Source organism: Nicotiana tabacum, chromosome 6 (assembly GCF_000715075.1).
Source record: "Nicotiana tabacum cultivar K326 chromosome 6, ASM71507v2, whole genome shotgun sequence".
Taxonomy (NCBI): Eukaryota; Viridiplantae; Streptophyta; class Magnoliopsida; order Solanales; family Solanaceae; genus Nicotiana; species Nicotiana tabacum.
Window position 1 is genome coordinate 181,865,209 of NC_134085.1, and position 18,451 is coordinate 181,883,659.

The 18,451-nt window shown below is 36.2% G+C and overlaps 2 protein-coding genes across 2 annotated transcripts; both read left to right on the top strand.

Annotated features, from left to right (window-relative positions):
* The first annotated feature begins 4,634 nt into the window (after positions 1-4,634).
* LOC107788232 (vacuolar cation/proton exchanger 2) lies at positions 4,635-11,487 on the top strand. The gene is made up of 13 exons (XM_075256075.1): positions 4,635-5,038; positions 5,217-5,307; positions 5,430-5,728; positions 5,839-5,906; positions 5,997-6,025; positions 6,929-7,125; positions 7,309-7,521; positions 7,744-7,878; positions 9,620-9,736; positions 9,809-9,862; positions 10,104-10,220; positions 10,361-10,454; positions 11,036-11,487. The coding sequence occupies exons 3-13, from the start codon at positions 5,459-5,461 to the stop codon at positions 11,044-11,046; spliced, it is 1,305 nt and encodes a 434-aa protein (XP_075112176.1). The 5' UTR covers positions 4,635-5,038; positions 5,217-5,307; positions 5,430-5,458; the 3' UTR covers positions 11,047-11,487.
* Positions 11,488-14,369: 2,882 nt separating this feature from the next.
* LOC107788233 (tyrosine-sulfated glycopeptide receptor 1-like) lies at positions 14,370-18,211 on the top strand. Its single transcript, XM_016609908.2, has one exon. It carries the CDS (start codon positions 14,705-14,707, stop codon positions 18,005-18,007), a length of 3,303 nt encoding a protein of 1,100 aa, XP_016465394.1. The 5' UTR covers positions 14,370-14,704; the 3' UTR covers positions 18,008-18,211.
* Positions 18,212-18,451: the final 240 nt, after the last annotated feature.

The following is an 18,451-nucleotide window of genomic DNA, read 5'->3' on the forward strand; positions in this document are numbered from 1 at the left end:
TCGTGTTTTTTTTCCTTTCTATTTTACCTAAAATAAAAATATTATTTAAAAATTAAAAAATTAAAATTTGGTTTTTATGAAAATAAACAAGACGTTCCCATTAGATTTTATATAGGGGATGTCAATGATTCTATGAAACTCAACTGAAAACCAAATTAACAGGACCTTTCCAACCGATTATTAGGTTTTTCTTGATAAAGTTATAGGTCCGATAAAAATCTATGACCGCAACGAATATTTAGGGTAATTTTTTTATTTTATATATATATATATATATATATATATATATATATATATATATATATATATATATATATATATATTATACTAAGTTTAAAAATAATAAAGCATTAATATAACGTTAATAGAATTGCAATTAATTTTTTTCTAATATTTTTAATTTGGAATTTATTACACAATTTATAATGGAATGTTATTAGAAACAAAAAAAAATCTTGACTGAATAAACCTCAAAATAAAGAGACATATACGCATTTATATCAAAAGAGAAAAGATGATGGTAAATAAAAAATTTACTTAGCAATTTTTCCCCCTTACAGTTGATATTATTCTTCTCCTTTTATATCAAATTAAAATAATAATAATAATAATGTAGGTAGCATAAAAGGAAAAATAAAATGTTGAAAGTCCTGAATTGTGATTTCGCCAGGAAGGTAGTAACAAAGAATTTTTTAAGTACTTAAGTGATATTTCTATTAGCTAAAAGCCTGCAAATCGGTTCATTGAAAAGGTGGCATTCGTTCTTTACCAAGTTAGCAAAATAGGATCAATATTATCTTCATAAGGAATTTAAACTATTTTTCTTAAGTACTTATTTTATAACTCAAAATATATTTAAAAATAATATTAAGCAAATTTTTAAATTTGCGCTCATTGATTTGGAGTATGAATGTATTCTAAATGAATTGTCATTATTTTATTGTATCTTTGAAATATATAAGTCCTCATAAATCATAATAAGACAGTTGAAAACTTCTACATGATAAGATTTTTTTCATTTATTGAGCTAGCTAAATGGGATGACATTAATCATTTCAGGAATTTTTCTTTAATTTTTATTTTATAATTATGTATAATTCAAACACATTATCTCCAGGTACACATTTTGTGTATGTACTCATATCAATAAACACCTAATTTACAAAATATATAAATTTATTGTATTCATAGGAGCTTATAATTTTTCTTAATTTTCATTTATTAACTCAAGCTAATTTCCAATAAAATATTACTCTTTGAGATAGGGTACATGCGCAACGCGCGTATCTTAAGACTAGTCATTTAGAAAAGCAAACAAATAACGTTGGGAGCTGAAAGTTTGAAATAATTTATAGAAAACCCACCGTTAGTTAAAAGAAGAAGAAGAAGTTATTAACACCATAACCTTGCTAATTATATTACGACTGAACTTAAGTTAAACATAAAACTGAAAAGTACCTTCTACTTGAGCCTTCTTGTTCTTCAAACAATCTCTGACAACGAACAAGGATTTATAAGTACTTCAACAGAATTGGGTTGAATTCACTTGTTGATTGAATTAATGCTCTCGCTTTCTATGAATGTGAATACCTTTCCTGCATGATAAAGCGAAAACCATATATATATATATATATATATATATATATATATATATATATATATATATATATATATATATATATAGACACCTTTGTTCGTAAACCCGTAAATATCTATGGCAATCAAATACTCTATTTAAGAGTCCTAAATTTAGAAGGGATATATATATCTAAAACATTACAAGGCTTTGTCTGTTGTCCAGTGGAGGGGCCGGGGATCATGGGAACTGAAAAATAAGTTGTAAATAATGAGCATATAATTAGTTGTCTTCTCGTTTGTTACTCTTTCTAAATTTTCAGTCAAAACATAAAGGAAGGACGTTCTTAATTAGTGGTCAAGATTGAAACTGATCCACCTTAACAGTGTCAGCAATGTTAATTCTAGTTAATTATTTAAAAGCATGGTGGATAAGGTGCATTTACATCTATATGAATTCTCATTGATCAGGTGAAGCCATTTAAGGGGGTGGAGGGAGGGTATTATCAATCGGTTCGGACGAATCCAGTAACTTTTTGCTTAGACTCTGTATTTGTAAGAGAAAATCTATAAGTAAAGCATCAAATGATTAGGCTTTTAAGTGTGGTTTAGCTTGCTCGAGGACGAGCAAGGGTTTAAGTGTGGGGTGTTGATAATAGGTGAATTTAACTATATTCAGGCCCTAAATAACCGCCTTCTTGCATAGTTTTAATAATAAAAGTGATAACAAAATGCTCTTATTAGTGCTTTTCATGATTTGCAGGTTATATATGACTAGGGAAGGCTAGGGAGCACTTTTGGAGTCAAAAAGAATGAAAAAAGAGAGGCCAACCGTGAAACGTCCCAAGTGAACCACGCAAAAACAGGCTGAAGAATCAGAAAAATGACTCTGCCGCGATTCCACCGCTACCGCGGTGACGGATGCTCGCGGACAGAAGGAGATTCAGAGGAGCTGTTTGGCCGCGGTTCCACCGCGATCGCGGCAGAACCGCGGCAGGAGGCGGAAATTTCAGGGACTAAAGTGCAAAACACGGGATTTTTAGCCCAAAACCCTATTTTAAACACTAGACTTCGCCCAAGAGAGGGATGTATTGATTTTTAGAGTATCTTGGCAAGAAAAACAATTGTGAGAGATCACCCAAAATATTTTTCTTCTTTTCTTTGATTTTGATTGCTAGTTTATGATGGATCTTATCTTAGTTTGTTTACCCATAGTTATGAGTAGCTAAATCTTTTGTCTAAGGTTTTGATGGAACCTATTGGGGGATGAACTTCTTGTTTATGTGAATACAAATTGCTAGTTTCAATCTTTATTTATTCAACTATGCTCTTGTTGTAGTTAATTGACAGGATCCTCAATTAGCTGTGCCTATTTAGTGTGCATAACTCGGGAGAGAGTGCATATGTAGGTTATTGTTGAATAACACCACTCCTAAAGTATAAGAAGAATCTATAACTGCGGGTTTAAAGGCGGAATTAGGGATAACGAAGCCTTGGGTGCAATCTTAAGTGAAATGTGTTAATTAAAGCTAGCTAATGTATAGAGAGTGCAATAGTATATTACTGTGATTACTCGGGAGAGATTTACGGTAAGAAAAGTGTTCATGATTGATAGAGTTGTGTTGGGAAATTTGTATGAAACATAAACAGAAGGGATTCCATCAATAGAGGAAATCTTTACCTTAGCTTTTTCTCATCATTGTTTACAACCTTAGCATTTTAGTTTACAACTTGTTATTTACTTGCAATCTTAGTTAGTAAAGAAACCTTCAACTGTGATTCAAAAGTTTGGGAAATTGGTTCTCAAGAGTTTAGTGGGTCTAAAGATTGTGATTGATAGGTTAACTCTCTGTAGATTCGACCCTGGGCGTAATACTCGGGTTATATTTGCAACGTCCGCAGAGTCCTTTTTAGAGGGCATAGTTGGACGTGATCAAACTACATAACAAAGGTAGTTATCCCCTCACTTTATTTGCATTAATAACTGTTTTTAACTAACAAACCCAACTACTAAGGAAAGTCCCTGCAGTTTTTTAATTAATTAAAGGAGATGGCATTGTAAAGATAACGTGGGTTACGTTGTTTTCCCAATTTCAGCCAAAAAAGAAATTGAGAAATTACCTCAAAAAAGAAAACAGTAACATGACAAACTATAGGTTCTTCTATCATCTTTCCGATAAAAAACGAATAAGAGTAAATTTTCCCATTTTTTCTCCCTTGCCTCTTATCGAAGTGAAAAAACTGTATATTGTCTACTTTTAATTTTATTATAAAAAGATTACAGTTAATTTGACAATTAAAGTGACATTTAACCGAAAGATTCCTAAGAAATGATGCAAAACATCTCTTATTCTATTCTTGATAGAGGTTTTTCTATGTATGAACAGGAAAATAGGAAATGCAGATATATTGGAGTATCGAATTATTTTATTTATTATCCATAAAGAGATAAAGGGCTGGTTGTGGCGGAGTAGTGGAGAAAGATCTAATCACCGTCGTTGTTGGCCAACACAACATGCAATGTTTAGTCAAGACTACGTTAAATATACATTTTAATAATTGAAATTGTCACTTTGCACTAAAAATAGTGCGAGCTAGCCAATTTCTGACTGATAATTGAAAAATAACATGGTCTACAAAATCATTGAAAAATAACTAATGCTTTCCCGAAACACGAAAAGTTCCAGAATAATATTCTGGATTATGGAGCTTATGCATATAAACTTTCAGCATATTATGTTGAAACTCCAGCACACGAAAAGTTCCAGCATAATATGCGAGATTATGAAGTTTCTGCATATAAACTTCTAGCATATTATGATGGAAGCTCATATGTAAAAAATTCGAACTCCACCGCATTATGCTGGAATATTTTTTGATTTTTAAGAATGTTTTGTTCAGATTTTATTTTTATACGAAAAATAACTAAATTTCAATTACATTTGAAACTGTGACTATAAATATGGCTATTTCTGATCCCTCACTTTGCAATGTAACCCACTTGCTTTTCCACTATAAAACTGTGTCTGCCCCCCTACTATTCCCAGAAATTTAAAATACCCCCAAATATCCCACTATTTTGCATTTGTACCTTTATTTTTTCCAATCAATGTTTATTAGAGAATTATTAGTACTAAATAATCAATTCTTAATTTGAAAATTAGTAAATGAGCACATTAGGCGCTTCTTCCAGGAAATTTCATGTCTTTCTTCTTTATGTGATATATTTTCTTCCATTGTCGGCTCCGTTCCCCAATACCTCTATCTCAGACCAATAACCTAAGCTTCAGGAACCTTTTCTCCTTAGTTTGTAGTAGTATATGTTATACAAAACACAGAGAAATTACACTTATAATAGGATTATTGTATGTAGTACTATATTTGTAGGATAATCGATTCTTGCACTTGTCCAAATAAAGTGAAGCAGACGATTCCATTAGCCGACTTGTTGATGTTTTCACTGGTAAAGTTTCAATCTTTATCCTATTCTTTGTTGGTTATATTTGTTTTTATTTTCTGTTTTATCTAGTGTGACAAATCTTGATCTGGTCAATCTCAGAATCAACTTCAAAATTCTGTTTTTTCCTATTATTGCATCATAATCTTCTAATTAATCTCGTTATTTATTCTTCTTCTCTCAGCTGACTTGCTTTGACTCGTCTCTGAATTGGTCTCTTCTGGTGTACTGACCTAGTAAACTTGTGTTTGAGCATCTTCCATTGATTAATTAAGGTACTGTTAGAGTAAAAAAATCACAACTTTAATCAGTATGCAATTATCTATTAGCCCACGTTTTGTTAATTCTTTTTTTTTCTTCCAATTATTCAGCTTTTACTTATTTATCATGTTTTCAGGAGATTGTAAGTTGTAGGCTGTACTCAAAATGGGATCTGCTGGGGAGAAACTAGAACTTGAATCTGATGAGGAGATTCCATTTAGCTCATCTCAGGCTACTAATAAAATGGACACTCTGCACTATGAGGCACCTCATATTGCCTCACCCAGAGGTTATCGCTCCTCTAGGGTGTTAAGAAAGATGTACCAGATCAGCCTTTTAAGGAGTATATATGTTGTTATTATCAAAGCAAAGATCAATGTGTTGCTTCCTTTTGGTCCCCTGGCCATATTGCTTCACTATGTTACTGGAAAATATGTAATGATTATTTTTAAGCTCTCTCCATATGCACCTTTTTAATAGTCCATGTTTCTTTTCCATTTCAGTTTTGCTTATATCCTTGTTTTGGGTACAATTTGACGTTTCAGGCTTGGGTCTTTTTCTTCAGTTTACTTGGTATTACACCTTTAGCTGAGCGATTGGGTTATGCGACTGAGTAAGCTCGTGTTCTCCAAGTTAGTTTAGTTCTCTTCTGCTGCTGTTCTAGTTTGTGTGCTTATTGGCCTTCTTAATCCTCTTGTTACAGGCAGCTCGCATTCTATACGGGGCCAACAGGTACTCCCTTTTTGTTTATCATTTCATTTGTTTCTGCATTTTTATCTTCTTGTTAGACACAATAGTAAGAATGCAATGCAATTGGACTTACACATTCATGCATATTGATTGCTTTTTAACCAGATAAAGTTTGTTGAGGGTTCTACTCTGTTTCGATCCTAAAGTAGTTGGGTCAAGCTGTCATTCTGTACTTCCAGGGTCAATTAATTGGTAGTCCTTCGATTTCTTCTCGAGAATCTGTTTATGCTGCTGAGGTACTCGAATTGAATCACTGTTCGATTTCTAGGTTTCATCTTGAACTTAATAGGTTATTTCCAATTAGTTAATCAAAGTTTGGTAGCTTGCAATGCATTTGGACTATATGACAGGATGCTATACTCAAGGTTAGTAAGAGTGTGAAGGAACATGTTTTTCTTATTTCAGGATGGAACTGTGTGAGTTAAGTTGGGGGAAGGTGTTTCTGGGTTCTCCCGTCCCCTCCCCAGCTTCATGGATAGCAAGCTTCTGAATAATTGCTCTTATGTTACTGAAGCCAGTTGGAGTGGTCAGTCAGTAATCAGTTGTATCTTGTAAAATGGTTTTTATGCTTTGCTGTGCTTGAAGTTCGTCTCAGTGTCCTTTGCTGGAATGGTGCATCATGTTTTGATATTGTTACATGTGTATTTATTGGAAGGGAGGGTCTTTCGGAAACAACCTCTCTACTCCTTCGGGGTAGGGGTAAGGTTCTGCGTACACACTACCCTCCCTGGGTATTGGGTTGTTGTTGTTGTTGTTGTATTTGTTGGAAGGAGTCAGTTACACGTGTGCTGTATCTATTCTGTGGGAGCCCATGTCCCCCCCCCCCCCCAAACCACGCGTCTCTCATTTTCTTATCAGCACACTATATTTTTTCCTGATTTGTAGTTGGGGGCCTTCTGAATGCTACATTTGGCAATGCAACTGAAATGATAATCTCATTATATGCATTGAACAACGGAATGATGCGGGTTGTTAAACAATCCTTGTTGGGTTCCATTTTATCGAATATGCTCTTGGTGCTTGGGTGTGCTTTCTTCAGTGGTGGGATTATTCATCACCAGAAAGTCCAGGTGTTCAATAAGGTGATCATATTCTTCTGAATCATCTATGCAGGTCATTGAATAAATCTGCAATAAGTCAATACTTTGCCTTTTATTGATCAATAAATATAATGAAATATGGTTCAGTGTGATCTCTTATCGTACTGCAGCCATTATGTGCCTCTTTGTCATGTTCAATCGGTCATTATATTTTAAATGTTTCAGGCGACTGCCATTGTGAACTCAGGATTGTTGTTGATGGCAGTCATGGGCTTATTATTTCCAGCTGTACTTCATTTCACCCACACGGAAGTGCATTTTGGCAAGTCACAGTTGGCTCTTTCAAGATTTAGCAGTTGCATAATGCTGGTAGCATATGCAAGCTACCTATTCTTTCAGCTCAAGAGTCAACCTGATCTGTATAGCTCCGTGGGCGAGGTAGATGGTCTAACTTTTAGTTGTTGGATTTTCCTAAATTTCACTGCTGCTATTTCATTACATTGTGTTTTTCATTGGAGTAATCAAATGCTTCATATGAAGACTGAAGAGTGCACATATTTCGAATAGTTCTTGAGATGAACTTATACCAAAATATGTATTGTTGTTTATGTTGCTGTTAATGATTTGGTAGATCTAATAGTTAATCTTTTATGGAAACAGGATATAGAAAATAATCCAGAAAATTCTGAAGAAGAAGAGGCGCCTGAGATAACCCAGTGGGAAGCTATTGGGTGGCTTGCTGTTTTGACAATATGGATATCAGTGCTATCTGGATATCTGGTAGATGCCATCGAGGTGATCTATTTGCCTGTTTCCTTTCGTTTTCGTTTTCGTTTCTTTTACATTAAGCCATTTTTATATACTAGTTCTATAAAGGTATATCTGTGGTCGACCTCCTAGTTAACTTTAGGTCCTTTATCATGACACCCTTTTAAGGTCATCAGAGAAAAATTTACGTGATAAGATAACCTTGCTGCAGTAGACCTTCATATATTGACTGCCTTAAATTTCCTTGTCCAATCCTCATTATTGCTTTTGGTTCCACCGGGAAGCCACACTATAAAAAAGTTGGCTAGTGATCAGACATGGGGAATCATAGATGGAAGTTAGAGATTCGGATTGTATGTCCTTCGTCCCAAAGGTCTGTAAAAGTGAAACTGAAAAAATGATTAATTTGACTTTATTGAATTAGTTCAGAAAATTAATCTACACAACACAGATCCTCAAGGGGATCATGTCGAGCACACACATGAAGACATCAAGGGCATGGAACTTCTAAAAACCAAGAGAACACGACTATAGTTGGATACTGTATCATAAAAATTGAACATGTATTAGTAACTGTTAAGCACCCAAGGCTGTGGCTAAGCAGTCAACGAAGTGGGTGCAAAACTGTAGGAGACCATTGTTTAAATTCCTGTATACGCAGAAAATATTTAGTGATTTCTTTCCCTCTGCCTAAGCTTTGGTGGATAGATTACTCGGTACTTGGTGCTTGTGTTGGTTGGAGGTAGCAGGTACTGGTGGAATAATCCAGGTGTGCACAAGCTGACCCATACATCACATTTATATAGAAAATAGTATTAGTACCTGCTAAACAACTGGAAACAACACATGGCAAAAATACCAACATCCATAGATTGTAGTGATTCATGAATATGCACAAGTAGGGGTGGCAAACAGGCGGGTCGGGTCGGATTTGGGGCGGGTCAAAACGGGTAATGAAAAGCGGATAAATTATCCGACCCGTCCCATATTTAATACGGATAAAAAACGGGTTAACCGGCGGATAATATGAGTAACGATATTATCCATGGCTTCTTGAGTATGATCGCTTTTGGAAGAATTCCTATTCTTTCAAACTTGAGAAACCCCCACTTTGAGGTTTTACAAATATAAAAGTTAAACCCAATAGTTATCCATTGATTATCCATTTTCTAAATGGATAATATGGTTTTTATCCATATTTGACCCGTTTTTAAAAAGTTCATTATCCAACCCATTTTTAGTGGATAATATGGGTGGTTAACTGTTTTCTTTTAACCATTTTGCCACCACCATGCACAAGGTACCAAATAATAGCATATATTGGAACATATAAAAAAGGCTATAATTTAATAAACAATTTAAAATGTTAACAGAGCTGCAAAGGAGAGAACCAGCATAAAAGTAGAAAATTTTCGAAACGGGAGTATTCATACTTCACACAAGGTAAAGAAGAACAAAATAGGGGCACAAAAATTTAAACCTGGTTTGTTCCCATTTTCAAACCAGGTGAAGAAAAGAAGCCTGGAACTCTGAAAAATGAAAACAGCATTGAGTTTAGATAGAGCCACAAAGTTTCCAACGCAATTTCATTGTTGCTAGAGAAGTCTTATTTAACTCTGACTTAATTGATTTACAGTCTCCCATAAGCACCTAATAAAGTTAAGCTACGTGCATAATGCAAACGGACTCAATATTAGCTTTGAATCCTTTAGTAAGTTTGATTTTTGTTATTCGTGGTAATTTATCTATGTCATTAATATTTTTTCAGGGTGCATCTGACTCGTTGAACATGCCCATGTCCTTTATTAGTGTCATCTTGCTTCCAATTGTAGGAAATGCGGCAGAACACGCCAGCGCAATCATGTTTGCGATGAAAGATAAGCTTGTGAGTTCTTAGGAAACTAAATTTACTTTCTCTTTTGCTCCAAAATAGTTACTAATGTATCCTCATTGGCAGGACATCACGCTTGGAGTTGCAATTGGGTCATCTACTCAGATATCAATGTTTGTGGTAAGACATTTAATGCATTCTGACTATCTGAGGTAGCCTTTTAAGTTATTGTATAGTTTTTATTAATTTTTATTTATTTATTGATCCTTGTATGGATTTCCCTGATTACTCTCCTGACAGCACGTAATCTTTCTGCGTCGCTGTAAATTTTTGTCAGTCAGGTTATGTTTTTATTCGAGATAGATAGTAGAGCTTGTGCATTTTGTTGGTAATTTTATTTCTTGTGCTGTTGAAAATGCAGATACCGTTTTGTGTTGTTGTTGGTTGGTTTATGGGAAAGCCCATGGACTTGAATTTCCAATTATTTGAGACTGCTACACTCTTCATCACAGTGCTAGTCGTGGCATTCATGTTGCAGGTTTTGCATCCTACATAGTTCTTTCTTAACACCCCTCACTCCCCCCCCCCCCCCCAAAAAAAAAAAAGAAAAAAGAAAAAGAAACGAACCATGTAATTTAAGCTTGTCACTAATTTCTGATGTTGCTTTACATGTTGTAGGAAGGCACATCAAACTATTTTAAAGGGTTGATGCTGATCCTATGCTATCTGATTGTTGCTGCAAGTTTCTTTGTACATGTCGATCCATCCAAAGGTAGGTCCCTAGTTTCATTCTTTTGTCCTTGTTCCTTTTGAAGTCTGAGCCATCCATTAAATTCCATTTCCTTTATAATTTTTATATATGCCAGTTGAGGCTACTTCTCCTTTCACAAGCCTATGTTATCATAACCTGTTTGATGCAAAACTTGTCGGCTTTATCTGCTACCACCAATTTTTCAGCATTTGACTCATTAGAATTTTCTTTTCATTTTAAATTGTTGTGTTTTAATTCTGATAACTTTTCTCTTTTGCTTGGATAGAAAAAGTACTAATTTGTGCAAGCTAAACATTACCTAGATCGCGTTCAACGTATATAAAAGAAAGGAAAAAAAAGAAGGGTTACAAAGGTCACCACGATTTGGTCACCCTTAATGAGTCCCAAACTGACTTTTGTTTGAATGCTAGATTCCCTTTTCTCAAGCCCTCTTCCTTTAGTTGCATATTAGACTTTAAGTGGAACATGAAAATACGAAACGCTTGTTCTGACATTGGTGAGTTAAGGCTTTGATGAGTTATGATCCTGCTTACCACTGTCTTTATTGGCAATTAACCATTGTTACAATGGACTTGGTGTAGATGGAGACTAAGTAGCCATGGTTATACCCATGCCTCAGCCAAATGAGCTCCTCGACTCCTGGCAGTGAAATGAATAGCAATGAGTCCGGCCAGCTGCACTACCTAAATGATGATTTGATTGGAGGAATGAAGGGACTTGCTTGTTACAACAGAATGTTCAAGGTAGTGAGCTATTATTGACTTCTTGAATGTTTTATCAATGTTGTATCATGTATCTTTAGCAGACAAACAATCCCATTATTCCCAGCAATGTAAGAAAGCTGGTTTTAGTCTTCCACTTGGAGAAAAAAGATAGAAAAAGGGGTGAGGGTATAAAACAAATATATTTATTCTTTTCTTTCTTTCTTTCTTCAAATTGCTGTTCCAAATGTCATAGTTAGGAGATGTAACTGTTGTAAAATTTTCCTATTGTTTCATAGTAATCCTTAGAAAAAAGTTTTCATTGCATAAAATCAATGTGTTGTAGCAAGGAGATATCTTTAACTTCAGTACTCTTGCACATAAGGGTCCTTTATCGCGGTCAGTGGTCTTCAGTAGTTGTCTCATGATCTATTGGAGTAACGTCGTGATAATTATGTTATAATGTAACTATATACGTATTGAATGCAACATACTACGCGCACCATTATGTTTCACTACCCCTCCCCCCCTCCCCGACCCACCCAAATTAATAGTATAATAAAAAGGGAAGTCTGTTTTAAGTTAATATTTGAGTGTATGAATAAAATGTGGTCCAGGATACCAATGGGATGCAAATGCTTTTTCATTGGATAGAGTAATTTTCAGCATTGTTTGATGAAGCATTTCTGGTAGAACAATATATAGACGGAAGGGAAGCTGGTATGGATGATCTTTGACTGAGATTTGAATAAACTTAGAATCTGCATCTGGTGGACAACATTTGGTTTGAAAATGGACAGGTCTTCTTCAGGTCTCTTCAAATTGGTAAACTTTAGTGGTTGGCCTCAGCATTTTTAACTGGGATTTTCGAAAGCGACTGACGATACTTCACACACCAACTATATATTTTTTGAGTTTTAACTTTAATTATGGTTCGTTTGGAATCTAGTCGCGTGTAAATAACCCGCTATAATATGGGTTTTGGCGCTCCTTTTTAAGAGGAGTTTATTTTTGGGCAAAGTGTACTAGTAGTCACTTATAAGCATGTTATTTAAAATATATTCATAATTTACAGTGTATTTAAAGATTAGCCAATTCATCCAAACTTCAGGACTAAATATTCTAAATTTTTGAGCTATTAATTTGAAATTTAGGATTTAGTATCCTAAATTTTTGAGCTGCTAATTTAAAATTTAGGACATAAGATTCGAATTTGTGGACACAATTTTCGAACTTCAGACAAACTTCAGGACGTCGTGTCTTGAAGTTTGAGAAAATTGGTTAATCTTTAAATACATTGTAAACTGTGGATATATTTTAAACAGTATATTTAAAAGTGGCTACAATTTTCGAACTTCAAACAAACTTCAGGATATCGTGTACCGAAGTTTGAATAAATTGACTAATTTTTGAATACATTGTAAACTGTGACTACCTGATGCCATTTCAGGGTACAAACTCAGATCTTTTCTTACGTGTGGAGAAGCTTTTACCATTTCACTCCACCTTTTGGTGGTTCAACTATATTACTTCTGAGTTTCTCTGATATGTTCACCAAAACTCTTTAAAATATGACCACCTCAATATAAACTAATTTAATCTTGGCAAATAGCAACTAAACTATTATTGGAACTATTAAGGATATCCTATCTGAAGATGTGAAGATGTGGCTGTGGTTGTGTCTGTTGGGTGGTGCTGTATGAGATATATTATGTTTGGGAAAGGGTTTGCCTAGTGTGCGATTCCTATCTCATGGTGTTCCCCCCACTATGCTCATAACTCATAAGCCATAATAACCCCTTTGACAAAAAACAACAGGGGATTATTGTTATTATTATTACTACTCTTGACTTTTGAATTATTATTTGGTGATTTGTGATCCCTTTTCCTCCACCATCATGCGCAGAGATGGCTCAGTGCTCGCTAATGGATTATGATTGGCCATTATGATACGACTCCCCCGCTTGAAATAAATTGGATTTTTTTTTAGATTTTTATTACATACGCCGGCAATATAGGTCGTTTACACTGTCTGTCTCGACGGGTTCTCTGCCCTGCGGGGATGGAGCGTAGTTTAACATGTTATAGTAAATTTAGATTAAGGATTAATACTTATCGTATAGATTTATCATATAAGTGATCTGATCCTATATACTAATATCTTTTGGAATTTTAACCCTATAGTATTTGTCCCCAATAATAAATTTGTCGAATTATTCTAGAAGATGACTTGAGAAGCCGTCAAACTCCGGGGATTCTGGCCTATGCTTTCCCTGCAATTTCTCCAATAAGCAGCCATTGAACATGTCTATATCAACCTGATCACCAATCCTGACTTACTATTAAATAATTATGTTTAGTTGGCTATATTTTTACACAATCAAAGTACCAAAATTAAACCTTTAATTATAGAAAAAACTCACTTCCAACCTTCATTCTCTCTCTAAAAAAGAATAATAATGAGAATGGATCTGGAAACTCCTTTAATGGTCAACGAGCCAAGTAATAGTATTAAAATACCAAGGGGCCAAGTAATGTCCACACACAGATAACAGTTGAAGAACATAACATGTGACTATAGCACAGCTTGTACAGAGAGAAGTCAGCTACATAAAAATCGAAAATGGAGCACCAATAAACATACTTAAAAGGGTAGGGTCTAGGAAAAGACCGGACCAAATTAGATATGATGTACATAACTTTATTATGCATTTTTACAAGAGATTGTCTCTGTAGCTTGAACACGTGACTTCCTAATCACATGTCGGCAACTTTTACGTTGCCCCAAGATTCCCTTTCACCAATAAACATAAAGGGCAACCTGGTGCACTTAGCTCCCGCTATGCGCGGGGTCCGGGGAAGAGCCGGACCACAAGAGTCTATAGTATGCAGTCACCAATAAATATACTATGTAAAAAATAAAGGATATATATACTATGTGGCTCTTCCTCTACCTCTAAGGTTCTGCTTAATCATGTGAGACATTTTCCACCTCCCAAATATTACTACCCATCATGTAGCAAATCGGATAGCAACAAACCCATAATAGCTGATAGGTGCAAGCTACTTTTGAAAATCACAACATGCCATAATAAACGAGTGTAATAATCTGTTACTTAGTGCAAGTGGGAATAAAATTAAAATAAAGAAGACAAGTCATATTGGGAGAAAAAGCATTTCAATAAGGAGGAAGTGAGGAGAATAGTATGGTAAAGTCTCTCTCTTTCCCACGTATATGACACGCTTTAGTATATATGATGGTGGCAAATATACAAATATCCACAGAATAAAAAAGAAAGTCCACCAAGCTATCCAGCCGTCCCAAAAGTAAACGCTTTATTTCAAGAATTCAGACCTCAGCTTTTTTACATAAAAATTGCTCCTTGTCAACATCAACTACTCTCTCTCTCTCCTCTTCATGGGGTTAGACTAAAGTCTTGCACGATCGACAGGACAAAGAAGTTGCAAAAAAATACCCACATGGTTGATTGGAGTATCTTGGCATCTTCAACTGTCTTTCTTCTTGCTCATCTTTAGTTGTCCAAATTAATGATCACGGATAATAAAGACAGCCGCCACCTACAATCTGGTCTGACATATCATCAGTTTCGAGCAGCCATGCTCCTCACTTCTCTTCATTCTTCATCTTCTTCTTCTTCTTCTTCTTCTTCTTCATCTTTACCCCACCGTAACTCTTTTTACCTAATAACAGTGACAGTTCTTGTACTTCTAATTTCTTCTGTTGCTACTATTTGTCATGCCTCCTGCAATCAACTTGATCGTGATTCTTTGTTATCATTCTCTGTTGCTATCTCTTCTCCATCTCCTCTGAATTGGTCTTCTTCTTTTGATTGCTGCACCTGGGAAGGTGTTGGTTGTGATAATAGTGGCAGAGTAATCAGTCTGTTGCTTCCATCAAGAAGCCTTTTTGGAAGCATTAGACCTTCTATTGCAAACTTGAGCAAACTTGAGCAACTCAGCCTGTCACATAATCGCTTTTTTGGTCCCCTCCCGGATGGATTTTTCGAGTCATTTAGTAGCTTGCAGATCATTGACTTGAGTTATAACCGTTTATCAGGACAATTGCCCCTATCTGATAGATTGCCATCACCCATCCAGTTATTAAATCTCTCCAGCAACCACTTCAATGGGACAATCCGCTCATCATTTCTCGAGCCAGCAATTAATTTAGTGAGTTTTGATATTAGCAATAATAGCTTCTCTGGTCAAATACCTTCCTTTATCTGCAGCTACTCTGCAGCCATCAGAGTTCTTGATTTCTCCTCCAATGAATTCGTGGGACAGATTCCCAAAGGATTTGGAAGTTGCTCCAATTTGGTTACTCTGAGAGCAGGATTCAACCATCTGTCAGGATCCATTCCTGATGATATTTATAGTGTGTCAACACTGCAGGAAATCTTTTTACCTGCCAATAAATTTTCTGGACCCATGCCAGAAGGAATTGTCAACCTCGTCAACCTCAGAATCCTTGCACTCTATGGCAATGAATTGACAGGTTTGATCCCTCAAGATATCGGAAGGCTCACCAAATTGGAGCAGTTGCTCCTCCATATAAACTTTCTAAATGGCACTGTGCCCCCTTCACTGATGGCTTGCACCCGTCTCACTGTGCTCAATTTAAGGGTCAACTTCTTGGAAGGTGAACTCTCAGCTCTTGATTTCTCAAACCTCAGTCGACTCGGCACAATTGACCTTGGGAATAACCTCTTCACTGGAAGCATTCCACAAAGCTTATTTTCATGCAGGTCATTAACTGCAATCCGTTTGGCTACTAACAAGCTGACGGGAGATATCATGCCTGGCATAATGTCTTTACAATCTCTGTCCTTCCTCTCGGTCTCCAATAACAGCCTAACCAATTTTGCAGGGGCAATAGAAGTCCTTAAGGGTTGTAAGAATCTTACCACACTAATCCTCACCATAAACTTCTATAATGAAACATTGCCCGATGATGGAAACTTAATTGGGTCTGAAGATTTTCAAAATCTCCAAATTCTGGGCTTGGGTGGTTGCAATTTTACTGGACAGATACCGACATGGCTGGTTAAACTTAGGAAGTTAGAAGTTCTAGACCTTTCTATGAATCAAATCACAGGCAAAATTCCAGGTTGGTTGGGGACTCTACAAAATCTATTTTACATGGATTTGTCTCAAAATCTTCTGTATGGAGGCTTCCCTATAGAACTTACTCAACTGCAAAGACTGGCATCAGAGGGGGCTGCTGATCAGATAGAAAGAAGTGCTTTAGAGTTGCCTGTTTTTGTTCAGCCAAACAATGCCTCAAATCAGCAATATAATCAACTGTCAAACCTGCCACCAGCTATTTACCTCGGACATAACAGCCTTGACAGCATTATACCAACTGAGATTGGTCAGCTGAAGTACATCCTTGTTCTTGATCTGAGCAATAACAACTTTTCAGGAAACATTCCGGAAACAATATCCAACCTCACTAACTTGGAGAAACTAGATCTATCTGGAAACAACCTCTCGGGTGAAATTCCTTCATCACTCAAGGGTCTTCATTTTTTGTCTTCTTTCAGTGTTGCTCACAACAATCTTGAGGGCCCTATTCCAACGGGAGGTCAGTTTGACACATTTCCTGTCACTAGTTTCTTAGGGAATCCAGGACTTTGCGGTCAAATCCTGCAGCACAGTTGCACTGACCAATCGGCAACTACACAACCTTCAGCAGTGAGAAAAAGCCCAAAAATGAAAATTATAATTGGACTAATCCTAGGGATCTCCTTCGGCATTGCCTTAACACTTATTGTCACAGCATTATGGATATTCTCCAAGAGGAGGATCCTTCCGAGAGGTGACGCTGAGAAAAATGACTTGGATATTGTGTCCTACAACTCCACCTCTGGATTGTCTGCCGAGAACGGTAAGGATAATAGCATGCTTGTTATGTTTCCAACCAATAAGAATCAGATTAAGGATCTCACAATTTTTGACATACTAAAAGCCACAAATAACTTCAACCAAGCAAACATAATTGGTTGTGGAGGTTTTGGTCTGGTCTACAAAGCAACTTTAGCAGATGGAACTACACTGGCCGTTAAGAAGCTTTCAGGAGATATGGGTTTAATTGAAAGAGAATTTAGGGCAGAGGTGGAAGCTTTATCCACTGCCCAACATGAGAATTTGGTCTCTCTTGAAGGTTATTGTGTGCATGATGGCTGTAGATTGCTGTTCTATTCCTATATGGAAAATGGAAGTCTGGACTACTGGTTGCACGAGAAGACTGATGGAGCATCCCTACTTGATTGGCCAACTCGACTGAAGATTGCACAGGGGGCGAGTTTTGGACTGGCTTACATGCATCAGATATGCGAACCACACATTGTTCATCGTGACATCAAATCCAGTAACATCCTCCTTGATGAAAAGTTTAAAGCACATGTTGCAGATTTTGGATTGTCCAGATTGATTCTTCCTTACCATACTCATGTAACCACTGAACTGGTTGGTACCCTCGGCTACATCCCACCGGAGTACAGTCAGTCATGGATAGCCACTTTGAGAGGGGATGTCTATAGTTTTGGAGTTGTGATGCTAGAACTCCTGGCTGGCAGAAGACCTGTGGACATGACCAAATCAAAGATGTCGAGGGAATTGGTTGTATGGGTGCAGCAAATGAGAAATGAGGGCAAACAAGAAGAAATATTTGATCCTCTACTGAGAGACAAGGGCTTCGAAGAAGAAATGCTTAAAGTGCTTGATGTTGCCTGCATGTGTGTCAACCACAATCCTTTCAAAAGGCCAGCTATAACAGAGGTTGTTGAGTGGCTCAGAGGAGTAGGATCCAAACGGGAGGCACCTAAATAAGGTGGTGGTATGCATATATTTGATATAGTTGCGAGTGTCTGTATAGCTGGGAAGCTGAACTTTCCTTTTTACAACATACGAAAATAACATGTAGGAATAAATGTACAAACTGAAAGATTTCATCAATTAATTTTAGGACTTTGACTCATGGCTAGCATTTCATTTCAGGATGACAGGTAGATACAAACACTGCAATAAACGAAAGTCCCCGTTGCTTATACTGGCAGTTATTACTAAGTAGTAAAGTGTTCCTGACATAGGTGTTCTTCTTTAGGCCAATTTTCTAATAGGTGTCTGCGTAACTAATTCATATGGATAGTGTTCAATACGACATTGATGAACAAATTAGTAATACAATGTTCAATAACAGAAATATCACACTTACCGGTATTGGCAATGTAAAGGACACACCTTTAGGCAGCATTACACCTCAGCAATGGAAGT

Coding starts and splice junctions, on each gene's coding strand:
- LOC107788232 (XM_075256075.1), top strand. CDS start 5,459: ATGGGATCTGCTGGGGAGAAACTAGAACTTGAATCTGATGAGGAGATT. Junction 9,863..10,103: donor CTCAGATATCAATGTTTGTG/GTAAGACATTTA, acceptor TTGAAAATGCAG/ATACCGTTTTGTGTTGTTGT. Junction 10,221..10,360: donor TCGTGGCATTCATGTTGCAG/GTTTTGCATCCT, acceptor TACATGTTGTAG/GAAGGCACATCAAACTATTT.
- LOC107788233 (XM_016609908.2), top strand. CDS start 14,705: ATGATCACGGATAATAAAGACAGCCGCCACCTACAATCTGGTCTGACA.